The sequence below is a fragment of the Mirounga angustirostris genome, unplaced genomic scaffold (genome assembly GCF_029215605.1).
Source record: "Mirounga angustirostris isolate CCGP_5_RB_7025 unplaced genomic scaffold, mMirAng1.0.hap1 SCAF_17, whole genome shotgun sequence".
NCBI lineage: Eukaryota > Metazoa > Chordata > Mammalia > Carnivora > Phocidae > Mirounga > Mirounga angustirostris.
The window spans coordinates 41,176,245-41,193,260 of NW_026991725.1; the positions used below are offsets into that span (position 1 = coordinate 41,176,245).

Sequence of the window (17,016 nt, forward strand, 5' to 3'; positions counted from 1 at the left end):
GGGGAGGGACGGGCGGGACACCCCCCACCCCCACCTCCTACCCCCTGGACGACCCCGACCCCGCGGGCCCCACCTGCCCGCCTGCCCCGAGCGCCGCAGGAAGTGGGGGCCCCAGTGAAAGCGAAGGAAGCTGTCGAGGTGGGGGCGAGAAGTGCAGGGGGGAGGAGATGGCGGGAGAGCTGGGGTTCCTGTCATGTGACCCCTCCCCCGGCTCCCTCACAGTCCCGCCCGACGCGGCGGGAGCCGGTCCAACGAGGGGGCTCCTCCGGGGACTTGGTCCCTTGTCCCCAGGTGAGCTGGGTGCAGAGTGGGGGGAAGAGGCAGAGCACGAGGGGGTGAAAGAGAGAACCGAGGGGGTGGGGCTGCTGAGGGATGGGGGTTATGGCCGCCGCGCTAGGGTCCCCTCCCCAAGTCTGGGGGCTGTAGCCACGCCTCCTCATCTGCGGTTCCCCGGGGGGCGGGGCAGACCCAGTCCTGGGGGCTGGACCCCAGGTAGCGGGCGCAAGGGGGTCCCAGCACATCCAAATCCCGCAGGATATGGATTCTAGGAACTGTCAGGGTTTGGGACAGGGGCCTGTTCCCACTGGGAGAAGTAGCAAGGGGAGAAGAGCTGGAATTGTCTTGCCGAGGGGTGACCCCGAAGGCCTTTGGCCACAGGCAGCAGGTGTGACTGGGGTGCAGCAGCTTTGGACCCCATCGCACTTATCTGTGGCCACACCTGGCTTTGTCTTTGTCTGGGACAGTCCCATCTTTCCATGCCCTTTGGACCTTTCTCCCCATTGACAAACAGGGAAACTGAGGCCTCTGGCAGTGTGTTGCTTTGAGATGTGGACGGGGACCCAGTCCAGATCTGCTCCAACTGAATTCTCTCTCTTCATCTCTGGCTGTGCCAGGGCCAAGAGCCTGAAGCTCACCCAGCAGGCACCCCCACGTCCCTTCTAGGAGGTGGGGGATTGTAGCCCAGCGCCCCCAACCCCAACCCCATGGCAGAGATGCTGAGGCAGGGGTCAGTGCCGTCCGGCCAGGCCCTCGTGGCGCCAGAACCTGAGCCAGGGGCCGAGGAGCTATGGGAGCAGGAGTTGGAGCGGCTGTGGTCCTCCCAGGCCCTGGTGCGGGAGCTGCCCTATGCCATGGTGGACAAGCGCCTCATCCGGTGGGTTCCCCAGGGCGGGCACGGTGGGGGCCAGATGGTGGGGGTGGGTGGAGCACCGACAGGATGCACCTGTTGGATGGGGTGGAAGTCACCCGCAGTGGGAAGGCTCCTCTGGCCCTTGGCATTGCTCTGCCTGGCCTGGTGGGCACAGTGGGTGACTCAAGGCCGCCCCCGTCACCACCCCATCCCAGGCAGCTGCGGGAGCCCGAGGGGGTGAAGACCTCTTGCTGGCAGCGATGGCGGAGCAGGCGGCAGATTGCGGGACGGCGCCTAGGGGAGGCGGCGCAGCGGCTGGCCCGGGGCTTTGGGCTCTGGGAAGGGGCTCTCTACGAGATAGGGGGTAGGACCCGCACCCCCACCTCCCCCCTCCCCTCTCTGGAGTCTCAATGTCCGGTTTAGAGACCCGAGGCCACCATCCCGCTTGCCATTGTCCCTTCCGCCCCCACCAAACACCCCCCCCACCACCAAACAACGCCCCCCATCCTTTCACGCCCCCGTTTGGCCCAGAGCCGGGGCGCAAAACTAGGCAGATGACAGCACCCCCTGGTGGCTCTCAGAGGTACTGCTGGGGAGCCTCCCGGACTCGGCCGTTGATCCGAGGTCCAGGCAGGCCTGGTCACCCCCACCCTGCTAGGTTGGTCGCCCTCGGATTCTCAGCTGCGCTCCTGGCTGGTGCGGCTCTGAAGGACCTGCTGCTCTCCTCATAGGCCTCTTTGGCACCGGAATCCAGTCCTACTTCACCTTCCTTCGCTTCCTGCTGCTGCTCAACCTTCTGACCCTGCTTCTCACTGCCGGCTTCGTCCTGGTGCCCCTGGTCTGGCTCCGCCCCCCCGACACAGGCCCCTCCCTTAACTTCAGTGAGTGCCCAGCCCACCAAGGGAATAAAGTCCCGGAGCGCGCACCTGCACCCTGAGGACCCTGAGGGGCTGGTCCAGGGCTCAGAATGTTGGGACAGCCCTGACCCTCTGTGTCCCAATCCTGGGCATCGTCCTGCTTGGGTCCACCCCGGGTACTCTCCCTGACCGTGCCTTGTGCATGCCTGACACCTCTTCAGGGCCCTGCTCAGACCGCCCCAGGATGGGGGGGGTGCTATGGAGTAGATAGGGACAGAGCCTCACCAATGCCTTGGGGTCCCTTCCCTACTGGTCCCCTCTCCCTCCCGACAGCCCTCCAGTGCCCTGGTAGCCTCCAGCCCCAGACTGGTGTTCCCAGATTCCACAATCAACTTTGGAATGTTTTAACCGGCAGGGTAAGTGGGCTCCGTCTTGGCTCTGCACCAGGAGGGCTGGAGGACCTGGAGACCTGGCCCCAGGGGACCGCAGTCTCAGAGGACCCCCATCCCTCCAAAGACATTTTGGCTTTGAGGGGAACAGTTTTACATAAATGGGCTGGCAGGGACAGTGATGGGGTCAGAGAGAGGTTGAGGCCAGTATGCACAGCCCAGGGCCATGGTCATCTGTGCATGGCCCTCAGGACCCAGCTGGGGTGGGGGTGCAAAGGTCAGAGGGGAAAAGTGTCAGGGCCTGTGGGATAAGCACCACCCCACCCTCATCTCTGGAAGCCACTGAGTGGTTGCTATGCAAACTCCTGTATTCCAGTCCTGTCTCTTCCTCAAAGCTGTGCGGCCTTGGGCAAGTTGCTAACTGCTCTGGGACTGTGACAGGGGGATGCTCTCCCTCCCTCCCTGATGAGGATTCTGTGAGAGTTAGAGAGTGAAGACATGGGAAGCACTTAGCACACAGCCCGCATGACCCGGTTATCATCGTCCACATCCCCAGGCCTTCACCAACACCTACCTCTTCTATGGCGCCTACCGGGCGGGGCCCGAGAGCAGCTCGGCGTACAGCATCCGCCTGGCCTACCTCCTGAGCCCCCTGGCCTGCCTGCTGCTCTGCTTCTCTGGGATTCTGCAGCGGTGAGAGCGGGGCGCCTGGTCACCCCTCCCTTGGCATGGCACCCCCAAAGTAGCAGGAGGGCCCTGGCCTCTGTTCAGGCAGGCTCATCGGTGGTTTCAGGGCCTGGGCGGTGTGTCCCCAGCTGCAGGGCTCAGGGACACCGCCCCTGTACCCCCACTCCTGACCCAAGCCTGCACCCGGGGCCATCAGGGGCTTCCCACCCCAGACCGGAGCCAAGGCGGAGGCCCCTCCCCCATGGGCCCCGACCTCCTGCTCCCTCCAGGATGGTGAAGGGGCTGCCACAGAGGCTGTTTCTGGGCCAAGACTACAAGTCGCCCGTCAGTGTCAAAGTGTTCTCCTCCTGGGACTTCTGTATCCGGGGACAGGAAGCAGCCACCATCAAGAAGCATGAGATCAGCAACGAGTTCAAGGTGTGTGCGAGGGTCCGGTGTGTGCACGTGGATGCGTGGACGAGCATGTGTGACTATGCGTGTGAGTGGGTGTGGTTTGGGAGTGTGCGCGCACCTGCCCCAGGGTCACACCAGCCTTGCCTGGATCCTGGCAGCCTGTCTCCCCATGAACACTGACCTGGACCTGACCACCCCCTACCCCCCCTCCACGCAGCACCCTGCCGGCCAGGGCCGGCCCTGAGCGTCTGTGTCCCCACCCCCGTGACAGGTGGAGCTGGAGGAAAGGCGTCGGCTGCTGCTGATGCAGCAGGAGACCCGGACCCAGAGGGCCTGCCACCTGCTCACCTACCTGCGGGTCAATGTCCTCATCGGGCTCCTGGTGGCTGGAGCCATCAGTGCCATCTTCTGGGCCACCAAGTACTCGCAGGACAACAAAGAGGTGCCAGGCCATGGACATGTATTCATTTAATCCTGGCCAGAACTCTGGCAGGAGACAGGATGGTCCCACTTGGCAGATGAGCAAGCTGAGGCTCAGAGAGGTTGACGCAATTTGCCTAAGGTCATGACCGGCCAGACCGCCTCTACCTGTGATATCCCCCAACCACCATGCTGCCTCTGGAATAGTCCGTGGGCTTCCTGATGGCAGGCCTGCACCAGGGGGACACTTGAGGGGGCTATAGGGCATGAGGGTACTGCTGGGGGCCCTCCAGCCCCTGGGGACCCCCTTACCTGCTTTTCCCCTACAGGAGTCCCTGTTTGTGCTGCTCCAGTACCTGCCCCCTGGGGTCATCGCCCTGGTCAACTTTCTGGGGCCCCTGCTCTTTGTTTTCCTCATCCAGCTGGAGAACTACCCTCCCAACACGGAGGTCAACCTCGCCCTCATCTGGTGAGTGCCACCATAGGGGGTGACGGGTGGGACAGCATGTGGAGGGTCAGGTAAGGAGGGTGCTGTGTCCTGCTGTCCATCTGGGCCATTACCAGGTACCAGGGCGCCTGAGCAAGGGAGGGCATGCAGGAACTTCCAGAAAACACCATCTCAGGTTTTCCGGTACCTTCCATCCAAAGCCAGCCAGCAGCCCGCGCCACGCACCAGCCATTCAGAGGGGCCAGTGACAAAACAGCCAGAGGGGGTTGGGAGCCAGCTCCGCACACAGGGAAACCAGGAGTATGGCAGGCACCCAGCTCCCATACGCCCCAAGGGTTTACAGCCCTTGACAACCTTCACATGACCTGTGAAGTGGGGACCATCCTCAGCCCCATTTGACAGATGAGGAAACTGAGGCTCTTAGGGGTCAATGCCTCAGCCAAAGGCAAGCTCACTATGCCTGCTGGATGTGTGTTCACGTGCAAGCCCTCCTCCAGCCCCATGCTCTGCTCTGCCCCTCTCAGGACCAGGATCCTGCCTTGGACCCGAAGCCCCTCTCTGAGCTCCCCCGCCCCCGTGAACCCCAGCTCTGCTTTTCTGTCTGCCACGCCCCCCCCACTTGGTTGTCTGCCTTCCCTTCTGCTTCCCTAGTGCAGAAGCTGTTGGAGTCCATTCAGCTTTCCTGCAAGGTTGACTGTGGTTTGAAGCTTTATTTTGGGAGCAGGTAGTAACACATGCACATGGTAAAAAGTTCAAAATGCTCCAAAGGATGAAAGATTTAAAAAATCAAGGCCCTCCCACCACTTTGCCTCCCAGGCTCCCTCAACAGAAGACCCACCGTTCCCAGGCAGACTTCTGTTGCCTGTCATCACTGAAAGTCCACACTTAGATATAATGGGCATGTGACAGTTTGGGGGTAAGCCATCCTACCTGTGTGGTCCAGTGCTGCATTATTTAGTGGTGATGCTCATGTGTGTGACACATGAGAAGGTGTGAGTGGGCTAGGGCGTTAATAGGCGGGAGAGGAAAGATCTCCCCTGCTATGAGAATATGAAAGGCCCATATGTGCCTGCGAAACTCCAAACTGAGTGGGTGGGGGAGGGTAGCTGGACTCCACAGTGTTCGCCAAACTGATTTAAAAAACAGAACCCTTCTCTCGTGAATCATCTGGAGACCAAGATTCTGGGGAACACACTTTGGGAAAGATTGCCACGGACAGAGCAGGTTGGAAGGAGGCTGGGCTCTGGATTTAGAGGGGGCTGGACCCAGAAGAGACATGATCTCAGAGAGAGCTCGGCCACACATGTACCGTGGCTGGAATGCGCCCGTGCACCTGAGCCCCTCCCCCTGACACCGTCCCGCCCCCCAGGTGCGTCGTGCTGAAGCTGGCCAGCCTGGGAATGTTCTCCTTCTCTCTGGGCCAGACCGTGCTGTGCCTTGGCACGAACAAGACCAGCTGTGTGTCCTACGGCTACAACGCCTGTGATTACCAGGTGGCTGGTGGCTCCATCAAAGCCTGTCCCTCCTGTCCCTCTCCAGTCTCACCTTTGCGCGAGAGCAGCAAACCTCCAGGGGGCGCCGTTCACAGCACACGATGCGCTGGCTGTGGGGTTTCCCTGCTCAGATCTCACCCCGGAGGCCCGGGTTCTAACTTAGCAATCATATCAGGTCCAGGCCAGGCTCCTACACCACAGAGGCCCCCAGTGGGTGGGTAAGGGGCAGCTGGGGACTGGGGTGACAGGTCCCCCCCCCCCCCCCCCCCCCCCCCCCCCCCCCCGCTCCAGTGCTGGGAGAACGCGGTCGGGGAAGAGCTGTACAAGCTGAGCATCTTCAACTTCCTTCTCACGGTGGCCTTTGCCTTCTTTGTCAGCCTGCCTAGGAGGTGAGACATGGGGCCCCCCCACGGTGGGGAAAACGGGGCTTGTCTGGGGGTGGCCGCTGGCCACGGCCAAGGGTGAGCAGTTCTTCCCACGTGTCTCTGTGTGAGTGAGTGTGGGGTGGTCAGTGGTCGTGACTGATGTGGGTGCCGGCACACTCCCCGCCCCCAGGCTGCTGGTGGAGCGGTTCTCGGGCCCGTTCTGGGCCTGGCTGGACCGGGAAGAATTCCTGGTGCCCAAGAATGTCCTGGACATTGTGGCGGGGCAGACCATCACCTGGATGGGCCTCTTCTACTGCCCCCTGCTGCCCCTGCTCAACAGCGTCTTCATCTTCCTCACCTTCTACATCAAGAAGGTGAGCGCTCGCGGGCTGGGAGGGGCCCAGTGCACCTGCGTGGGCACGTGGCGTCCCCATCAGCCAGGCAGGTCTCACGTCCTGCTTCTGCCCGCCCCCTCAGCGTCACTTCCCTGGACCTCGGGCTCCTTGGCATCTGAGAACTGGCTAACGACCCCCATGTGCCGTTTGCCCCCAGTACACCCTCACGAGGAACTCCAAGGCCTCTCCTCGGCGATTCCGCGCCTCCAGCTCCACCTTCTTCTTCCAGCTGGTGCTCATCCTGGGCCTGCTCCTGGCCGTCATGCCCCTGGGCTATGTGGTCAGCAGGTGAGGGCCGCAGAGGCGCCTGCAGCTGGTGGGCAGGGAGCTCCTCACCTGGGGCCCTGACACCAGCCCCACTCTGGCTGTCTCTACCCAGCATCCACTCCTCCTGGGACTGTGGCCTCTTCACCAACTACTCGGCCCCCTGGCAGGTGGTCCCAGAGCTGGTGGCCCTCCGGCTCTCGCCCCCTGGCCAGCGCGTCCTCCACTACCTCGCCTCCCATGCCTTCAGCTTCCCCTTCCTCATCCTGCTCAGGTGCCTCTCAGGGCAGCATGGGCCAAGGGAGGGCACACCTGGGAGGGGGTCCTTCCTTCGATGGGCACCCCCAGGCAGTCTCATGGGATCTCATGGGGGCCAGACAAGGACAGGCAGGAGGCAGGGTCCCAGAGGACGGGGCATGGGCCCAAAGACAGGTAGCCCTGGGTAGCGCCCTCAGCATGTCACCTGTAAAGTAGGTACTATATATGATCAAGGGGGAAACACAGTGCCTCCTGCAGACACACTGAAAACCTGTCCTGGGGAGGAGAGGGGCTGCCCGCGGAGCAAGGAGAGGAGAGATAAAGGGGTCTGCAGAGAGAAGAACCCCAGGAGGCATTTCGAAGAAACTGAGGTGGGGAGAGAGAAAGGAGGGGGAGGCGCCTGCCATCCAGGGATGACTGACCTTGGATCCCTGTCTGTCCACAGCCTTGTCCTGACGGTTTGCGTCTCCCAGTCCCAGGCCAATGCGAGGGCCATCCAGGGGCTCCGGAAGCAGCTGGTGTGGGTGAGTGTCCGCTGGGCTGGGGAGGGGCCAGACCTCGCCCTGGAGTGTGGCCTCAGGCTGGGAGCCACGTGACGGGAGTATGGCCTTAGGCTTGGGACACGGTGTGTAGTTGATAGGATGCTACAGCGGGAGCATCACCCGCATCAACTAGCAGCAGACCTGACATTCGAACTCCGGCTCTAGGTGGCGGGCGTGGGCAGGCCCCTGGTGGGGGCGTGGTCTCGGACCGGGCGGGGCTGGAACCCTGACGGGGCGTGGCCTATTCTGGGGGCGGGACTCTTGAGGGAGGGGCGTGGTCTTTGGCTTGGCTGGGGCGGGACCTGAGGGCCGGCTGGAGGCGGAACCGTGGCGGGGCGGGGCCTCGTTGTGGGGCGTGGCCTCTGGTTGGGGGCGCGGCTTGTGCTGGGCGGGGCCTCGGGCGGGGGCCTGGCAGGGGACCCGGAACGGCGGACCGCGGAGCTGCGGCCGGCTCTTGGGAGGAGGCGCCGCTCGTAACCGGTCGCTCGCTCCCCACCCCGTCCCCACAGCAAGTCCAGGAGAAGTGGCACCTGGTGGAGGACCTGTCGCGGCTGCTACCGGAGCCGGGCTCCGGCGGTTCTGTGGGGCCCGAGTCCCCTCACTCCAGAGCTTCGCGCCCGCGGTCCTTCTGCCCTGGATTCCCGTGCCCCGGCTCCCCGGGCCCCAGGGTCCCCAGGCCGGGACCTTGTCTCGAGGATCCCGCCAGGCCAGGCGGTGCCCCGGTCCCCGCCCCTAGATTCCGCTTCCCCAGCGGCTCAGAGCTGTAGCACCCACCCCGGCTTCCTCCCGGAGCCTCCCCAGGGCCCGATCTACCTCCCCCGCACCAGAGTGCCCCGGGCCCCAAGCTCCTGCCCCTGGTGACCGTCGCTCTCAGTGGGCCCTCCAGCAGGACGGGGGAGAGCCCAGGGGCAGCAGGAAGAAAATATGGGAAGTTGTATTTATATTTTTACCTCAGTCCTGTAAAGTTTCTGTTTTTGTTGAATGTTTTATAATATACATAATATATGAGTAGAGTAACCCCTGAATGCAATTCATAAATACACATCCACGGGGGGGTGGGGGGGGCGGTGTTCAGAAGTGCTCCCACTGTGGGGAGCACCACTGCAACATCTGCGGGAAGGGCAAGGCCTGGCCACAGTTGAGCAAACCTGCGCTGGGGGCTTGCTGTGCTCTGAGGGCACGGGGGGCCCCACAGCCTCCTGCTTCCCCTTCTCCACTGTGAGACCAGTGAGCCCCACAAGCCTGAGTCGGCTAGCAACAGAGCTGACACTTGAACTCGGCTCCAGCACGGAGCATTCCTGACCCTGACCCAGGACCTTCCAGGGCTTCCTTGAGTCCGAGGAACAGAGGGTCCAGGGCCAGCCTCTCCCTGGCAGGATGCCTCATGGTCCGTTCCAGCCCAGGACCCCACATCAACAAAGTGGGCCCCCTCAGGAACCCGGGTCAGAGGCCCCTTGGCCACACCTTCTGCAGGCCTGTCGCCAGCCCTCCCTGTGCACCCTCACCCCCGCCGCCATGTTCAGCCAGCCTTTAAGAGTGGTGGGTAAGAAGGCGCCCCGGGAGGCTGCTGGGCATGTACAGACCCGCACTGAGACACACACCAAGTGTCGGCCTGGGAAGGGGGTGGAGCCAGCGGGCGGGGATGCAGCCCAGGGCCTCGGGGCCCCTGCCTCTGCAGTGGCTCTCAGCCTTAGAGGACTGGCCCTGTGCCAAGGCTGCTGACATGCTTGGCCCAGGTGCAGCCAGCAGCCAGGCATTGGGACTCTCTAAAGCTGCCAGGTGACTCTCCCCGGCAGCCAGGGCTGAGAACGCTGGCCTAAAGAACTGTCGGGAGGGAGGGCCAGGAGAAACCCCACGACATGCTCGCAAAGCCCCTCCTTCCACCAGGGGCCTGGCGCCTGGCAGGATTCCCAGCCTGGGAGCAGCTGGGCCTCAAGCCCTCAGGCCTTCACGGGGGCCTTGAAGGCTTGGCTGGTCCCGCCCCCCCCCCCCCCCCCCGTGGCTGTCCTCTCTCACTCACCCAGTGTCACATGACCTGTCAGTCTGTCAACAAGTGCATGAGCTCAATCAGCCGAGGGCCACCGCCCGTCCCTGGTGAAAGTGACACATACTGTTAGCAAGCGGCTTAGGGCCAACGTGTGGCCCCGACCTGCAGCCGTAGCATCAGCAGGCAGCTTGGCAGGAATGCGGATTCTCAGCGGCCCCCACCCCCCGGGGGCTCCTGACACAGAAACTGTTAGGGTGAGGCCCAGCGCTGTCTTGTAATGAGCCCCCAGGGGCCTGCCGATGGTGCCCAAGCAGTAGAAGGCTGCACTGGACACCAAGGCCCTTTTCCGGTCGCCTTCTCATGCCTTCGGCAGACATTCACTGAGAACCAGCCGAGTGCAACACCGGGAGAAGACAAGCTTGGGGAGGCTTGGGGAAATCAAACTCTGGGCCTGTTTGCTTGGCTGAAACGTGGGGCTGACACCACCCTCCTCTGAGTGGCTGTGAGGATTAAATGAGCAATTACTTATCAAGTGTCCTGACCCGTGCCTTGAGGCACTGAGGCTTTCTTATGGCCCCAACCTCATACAATCTAGGTGACCTGGGTCCTCATGAGTCCTGTCCTACATGCAGAGGAGAACCAGCCTCCTCTGCAAACACTCCAGTCTGATGGCACACAGGTGGTCGCTGGGGCGGGCATCCCCCATGAAAGCCTAGGGGAAATGTCTCTCGAGTCGGCCCACCACGCTCTCCTCTGACCTGCTCCGCAAATACACTGATGGAAGGAGGAGGCTTCTCAGGAGCCGCCTGAGCTCAAACTTCATCCCCTGAGCACAACATGGAGGAAAAAAACCACAAGTGTTTGGAGACGGATTGGAGCAGGCTAGACGATTTCTCTGTCCCTCTTCCATCCTCAGTTCCTTCAGTTCCTTCCCCCAACCACTTCAGCAGAGCGAGGACAGACTGTTTGGAAGAGAATTTGTCTACGAAACTAAGAGAGAATGCTCGCTCCCCACATGCACAGAGGCAGGTGGGTCCATAGGGCACACCCCCAGGGCGTGAGTCAGGACTCAGGGTGGCAAGTGACAGATGCTGATTCTTGCCTGCAGGGCAGACGGAGGACCACCAAGGCAACTGACGAATCTAGTCCCCAGGTGAGCTCTGGGACATCAGCCCCCAGGCTCCGGCTGCCCCATTCCCCACTCCCTATCATCCCTGCTACTGCTCCCAGGTGGGCAGGTCATCTGCTAGACCAGCTTCCCACCATGCCCAGACCTCTCGGGCCTCCGCGGCTTTCCCTGAGGAGGTCCAAGGGTACCCGAGGGCAAGGCTGTTTGTGCCTTCCTTGGGTCAGGTGCTCATTCCTGGGCTGTGCAGGGGGTGGGTGTGTAGTCCACCCGTGGAGCTCTGCAGGAGAGAACAGCCCCCAATGGAAGCAAATGGATCCCTGGGGGTGGGCCATCTTCCCTGAGGAAGGCAGCCCAAATGGGCGTTTTCTGCACAAGCTAAGTGACCCTGTCCAGCAGCCTTGGGCTTGGCTTGGGAGGAGCCCAGCTGCCTGGGGCAGGCAGGTGCCAGGGGTCAGCTGTGGGGCTGGCTGGGTCCTGGCCCACACCTCACCGGCTCCTTCCATTCTCTCTGGGCTCCAGGCTGCCCTGAGCCCCCAGCCCTGAGGGGTCCCGCCCAGGTCTGGCTTTAGTGTTCTCAGAGCTTCCTGGCTCCCTCCACCCTTCCTTCTCCCCAGATCCAGTGAGCTCTGCTGGAGACTGCTGAAAAGGCCATGCCACCATACGTGATGTGGGCTGGGCTCCTTCTGCTCTAGCTGGAATTGGGTTCAGATCCTGGGGAATGACCCCTATCCATGGGCATGAGGAAAAACCCCTCCCCTCTCTGAGCTTCCCCCCTGTATCACGCTCCTGGGGTGACCGGGGACCTCATCTGGTCTGAGCTTTAATTTGGGGGCCGAGCCCACTGCCAGCCACCCAGCAGGTGCCCAATAGGTGGTCACTAATGAACCAGTGTGAGATGGGCAGAGGTGGCCTCTCCTGCCTGCTTCTCTAACAGGTCCAGCCCCGCAGGTCTCCTGCGTGTATGTCAGACTCCCCTGGGGGGTTGGGAAGGACCCTTGTGATAACAGGCCCATCCCAATAGTCCAGAATAAGGATCCTATCTCAAAATCAGAAGATCAGCAACCTTAACACTCCCTTGCCAGGTAACATACATATTCCAGGGCTTAGGACGCGGGCATCTTCCTCCCAAACAAACCCACTACAGCTCAGCAGTGGTGGCTGAGTGTAAGCCCTGGTTGGCCCCAAGGCCCAGGGGCCTCCTAATCCCCCCAGAGGGTGTGGGGGCCTAGCTGTTCTGAGCCCAGCCCTGGTTGCCGAGGCCATGGGGCGCCGTGGCCTCCGGGTTATCTCCCTGCTGCAGGCACCCACCCTAGGAGCATCCCAGGGGCCCCAGAGTGGAGGTGGCCCTGCTGAGGGAGCTCTTGCAAGCCTGAGCAGAGGGCCCTTACCCCAGCAGAGGCATGAGTCTCCTTCTGCTGTTCTGCTTGGCCATGCTGGGTGAGCTAATGGTGACATCGCTGGGGGCAGGAGGGACCACCGCCAGGGCCTTGGGGAAGCAGGCTGAGGGTGCAGGGATGCCAGGGAGCATAGGAGAGGGACTTGGAGGCACAGACACTTCCAGAAGCACGAGGACAGAGAGGGAGAGATGTGGGCTTGAGACCAGCCCCTTACTGCACAATGTGGCCCAGTGATTGCTTCACTGTGCTGGGCCCACTATTTACTCAGCCACAAAACGGCTGATGATGCTGAATGTTGTGGTCTCAAAAGAGCTTCTGCGAGCGGAGACACTTGTTGAGTCCTAGGTCTCCCTTCTGTCCTTGGCAGGAGGCTCTCTGGGTGGTCTCCAGCCTCCCCTCCACCCTGGGCTCCCTGCTTACTCCCTTCACACCCTCCCCTGCTTCCAGGCACCAGCGGCTTCTCCGCGCAGCAGGAGGTAGGTGAGTAGCCCAGCACGCTTGAGGGAGACGGCGGGTGCCGTGGTGAGTGCCGTGGTGGGTGCCGTGGCTGGCGGAGGTTGCTGATGGTGTGCGGGTGTCTGGTGGTGGACAGATGGACAATTCTGGAACTTGGCCTCAACCCCTGCAGGGCCCTTGAGGGCATGGAGAGGAGCAGGAGGGCAGGCCAGTGGGGGACCTCCAGGGGACTTGGGGCAAGGAGAGAGCTGGCTTCCAGCTGGGCTCCGGAGGGGGGAGGAAGGGGAGCCGAGAGCGTGTCCCTGGGCAGGTACATCCCAGTCAATCTACCCCGGGTGCCCAATCTGGAGCAGATCTGCCGGGTGGGTGTGATTCCAGTGAGGGCTGGGGGCACCCGGCGGGGCACTGGGGCCGAGGAAGTCCAGGCTTCCCCAGAGGTCCTGCAAACGGAGTCTGGCTTACTCTCAGAGGCAGCTGGAGGGCGCGGGGCCCCTTCTCCACCAGGGGGTGGTACAGAGCCAGGGGGAGGGGACGCTCCTGGTCCCTCCTCCATGCCTGCCTCCTCCCCGCCTTCTCCAGCTCTCCCCCTACCACAGCCCCACCCCCATTTCTAGCCCTGTGACCCTTAAGGTCAGGGTGGTGGGTTACCTCCTCCTCTCCACCAGGCTGCGGGGTGGTGTTCCCCCCTGACTTGTCTCCACCATCACCTCGCCGGGGCCACCGGGTCACAGAGCTGGCATCTGTCTCTATTCCACTGAAGGGTGGGTCTCGCTTGAATGCGGCACAAGCAAAATTATCATTTCCTCATTTGCTTTAAAAACAAACACGTCAGTCCTGGTGTTTCTGCTAAAAAGAGAGCGGCTGGAGGCGGCAGACATTTGCGTTCCCGTTTCGAGAAGCACCTGGCCAGGGCTGGTGGGCCCCCCTCCGCCCCTGACTTCTGCTCAGACTCTTGCCCAACAAGCCTTGCTAACTAAACTCCGGAGAGGCCAGCTGGGAAATCATTCATTCGTTCAACAGAGACTGTAGGAGCACCTGTTTGGTGCCTGGCACTGTTCTAGGCCCCAAGATGGATCCACAGGGTGCAGAAAAAAACAAAGATCCCCACCTTCCCATAGCTTACATTCCGGCGGGGCTACGGGGGTGGGGAGACAGATGACAGATGATAGGGACAATAAGCGCCTTCCACAGTGTGTTGGAACCCAGTAAGTCCTAGAGAGAAGCAAGCAGGGAGGAATGGAAGGGAACACAGGGGGATGGGGAGGGTCAGCATGTGTTGGGAGATTGTCACTGAGAAGGGGACACCCAAGCAGGGACACAAAGGAGCCAGTAAAGCCTGGGAGGCCTGAATGCTGACTGCAGGAAGCAGTGGGGAGGGGAGAGCTCGATGGGGAGGAGGGTTGAGTAGGGAGTGCTTGGTGGACGTCGCTACAGGGGGTGGGGTTTTCATGGAAGCCAAGGTCTGGTTTGCCCTTCAAGGCTGCTGTGTTGAGAAGAGACGGAGGATGGGGACCATGGGTAGAATCCCAGGGAGCCATCGGGCTGTTCCTGGGATCCAGAGGAGAGATTGGGTGATAGCCAGAGCCCCCGGGAGAAGTGATCAAGATATATCCTGAAGGTCAGGCCAGCAGCGTGTGCTGGGAGGATGGGACGGGAAAGACAGAGCCAGAGAAGATGATCCCAAAGTTTTTGGCCTGAGCAACTCAAAGGAGTGACCAAATAAAGTGCAGCCTTACCATGGAATATTATGCAGCTAAACACTCCCGTGGGGGCAAGAAGTGGGGCACAAGAGATGGGAAGTTGAGGAACTGAAGGGCCAGGGTGTTGGAAAGACGATCTCTATGTATTTCGAAATCCCCAGGCATTGTGGCCGGTGTGGTATTGAGAGTGGTAGGAACGGGGGGCAGGAATCTTCAAGGAATGATGCGTGTTTCTAGGTAACTAACCCCGGGGGAGCAGGGTAGAATACATCTGAAGACATGAGGTTCAAGCCTGGTGTTTAGGGAGGGAGGAGGGAGAATAGTCCAGAAATGCCAAGAGGATATCCACCCCTGTCCTCCCAGGTCAGTGCTGGGGAGGCTGTGGGGACCCTATCATCTGAGACAACCGCAGGGTAGGGCCTGCCCTGGGTGCGGGGGAGGCTGGTTCCCATAGGCGTCGGTGAGGTGTCGGAGTGCCAACTGAGCCTACGTTCCTGAGGGCTCCACGGGAGGATGCCAGGGTCGGAAAGGTTGGGGAGGTGGTGGGGTGATGGTGGATGTGCAGAGCCTCCTAAGAGGTGGGGCAGGGCAGGGAGGATGACCTGGGGGCCTGGGGCATCCTGTGGGGCTGCCATGAACGCACAAGAGTGTTCTCACTCAGAGGGGGGATATCTGGATGAAGCACGGTTTCAAACTAGATCGTCCCCCTGAGAGCGAGCAAAGGAACCTTGACGGATTGTCCTCCATGTATTCCTAAAACCTGTGTGGTTTCTCAGCGATGTTCAGAAGAACCCCTTGGAGGGGGTGCTGTCGTAACTTCCTGGGACTGCCGTAAGGAATTACCACACACTGGGGGGTTTACAATAACAACAAGTCATTCTCTCCTAGTTTTGGAGGCTAGAGGTCCGAGATGGGGGTGTCGGCAGGGAGAAGCTGACCCAGGTCTCCTCTCTCCTGGCTTCCGGTGGCTCCTGGCAGTCCTTGGAGTTCATGGCTGGTGACAGCATCCCTCCAACCTCTGCCTGCCTCTTCATGTGGCCTCTCCCTGCGTGCGTGTGCGTCTCTGTCTCTCCTCTTAGTAGGGCCACGCTAATCCACCACGGATCCCCAGAGTGCATCTGTAAAGACCCTATTTCCAAATAAGGCCCCATTCACAGGACCCGGGCGATAGGGCTTGACCATATCTTTTTTGGAAGACATAATTCAACCCTCAACACGTGGGCTGCTTGTTCAAAATCAGATCCCGGAACAACGCCCACCCCCCCTTAGGTCTAATACATTGGATCTCTAGGGTTGGGACTCAGATCTCTAAGCCTCTAGTTATCACAGACACAAGCCTGGAGACAGGCGGGGGCGATCCTGAAGGGCCTCTGAGCCTTGGGGCGGCAGCTCCGAGGTCCCCGCATTCACCCCAAGGGGCTTCCTTCTCTCCTTAGCAACAGAAGGAGGCTCTGCGTGGCCACCCACTCAGCCCAGCCCAGCTTGGCTCAGCTTCCGGTCTGAGCGTGGGCCTGTCTCTTCATCACACTGAGTGTGCCGTCCCATCCTCCAATGCTCTAATGCACATGATGAATTTTTAATTGAATGCCAGCCCTCTCATTATTGCTGGGTTAAATGCATAAACTAAACGATCAACAAAGACCACACCAGTCTTGTTAGAATATAAAGTGAATGCCCTGCGGCCTAGTGCAGTCAGAAGTGACTCTGGTCTGTGAGTTTATGTAAATCAAGCTTCTATTATTGGCCCTCAAAATGGAAACCAAAGCAACCCAGCTTTTTCTTTTAACTTTTATTAGTCATTTCCCTCCATGAAGGGAGTGAAGAAAAATGTCATCACACTGAACACCCTGAGCCCCCATTTCCCCTGTGGAGGGAGATTCGGGCCCCAAGAGCATCTGGGCAGTGAGGAGCTGGCCCTTTGGCCCCAGGTTGCACCCACAAAATTACTGTTGGCAGTGTGCAAAATAGCGCCCCAGAGACCACACTGGACGCTCCGTAGGGCTTTATTTACTTCAAATCCAAGACTTGGTGTGAAAGCCTGTTTGGGAAAAAAAAAAAAAAAGTACTAAACTATGGGGGTTCTCATGCCGTTGAGAAAGAGGAACAGATGAGAAAACATTTGTTGGTGTGTGTGCAGCCCTGGGCAGGGCTAGAAATCTGATTCTGGAAGGCTGCTGGTGGTTGTCAAGACCATGGTTTCTCAACCTCGACACTTTTGACATCGGAACTGGACGATTCCGTTATGGGGCTGTCCTGTGCGTTATTGGATATTTTAGTGACATCCCTGGCCTCTACCTACTAGATACCAGGAGCACCCCCCATTCATGGCAACCAAAAATGCTTCCAGACACAAAGGTCCCTTGGAAGCAAAACCAAAACCACCCCTGGCCAAGAACCACTGGTCTAGAAAGAAATATGCTTAGTGGTCAGAACCTTTAGGATTCCTAGGAAATGTCTCTGAAGGAAGCACTTTCTAGTTGTTTCCAGTTCTCTGCTCCGTGAGCAGTTTTCTGATGGCAGTGTGGTTTCCAGAGCCAGTGTGCCCACCCAGCAGGGCAAGGGTGATGCATGAGGCACATGGTATTTCGATTTCATCAACCCTTTCCTCTACGCCCCCCAAGCGCTGCCCCCACACACTCTCCTTGAACAGGCACAGAATGTTGCCCACAATGCAGCCTCCCTTCCAAACCCCCGTTGAGGGGCAGCT

The 17,016-nt window shown here is 60.6% G+C and overlaps 1 protein-coding gene across 4 annotated transcripts; it reads left to right on the plus strand.

Annotated features, from left to right (window-relative positions):
• The first annotated feature begins 24 nt into the window (after nucleotides 1-24).
• On the plus strand, nucleotides 25-8,657 carry TMC8 (transmembrane channel like 8). 4 transcript variants are annotated; one of them, XM_064582341.1, is made up of 16 exons: nucleotides 26-291; nucleotides 791-1,153; nucleotides 1,345-1,493; nucleotides 1,861-2,010; nucleotides 2,320-2,402; nucleotides 2,932-3,068; nucleotides 3,332-3,479; nucleotides 3,727-3,897; nucleotides 4,205-4,344; nucleotides 5,693-5,816; nucleotides 6,108-6,205; nucleotides 6,372-6,555; nucleotides 6,734-6,864; nucleotides 6,956-7,114; nucleotides 7,544-7,622; nucleotides 8,150-8,657. In XM_064582341.1, the coding sequence occupies exons 2-16, from the start codon at nucleotides 984-986 to the stop codon at nucleotides 8,405-8,407; spliced, it is 2,181 nt and encodes a 726-aa protein (XP_064438411.1). In that variant the 5' UTR covers nucleotides 26-291; nucleotides 791-983; the 3' UTR covers nucleotides 8,408-8,657. The 4 variants fall into 4 exon arrangements, with proteins under 4 accessions (XP_064438412.1, XP_064438411.1, XP_064438410.1 ...); XM_064582340.1 differs by having other exon boundaries at nucleotides 894-1,153; XM_064582342.1 differs by lacking the exon at nucleotides 6,108-6,205 and having other exon boundaries at nucleotides 25-291; nucleotides 894-1,153.
• Nucleotides 8,658-17,016: the final 8,359 nt, after the last annotated feature.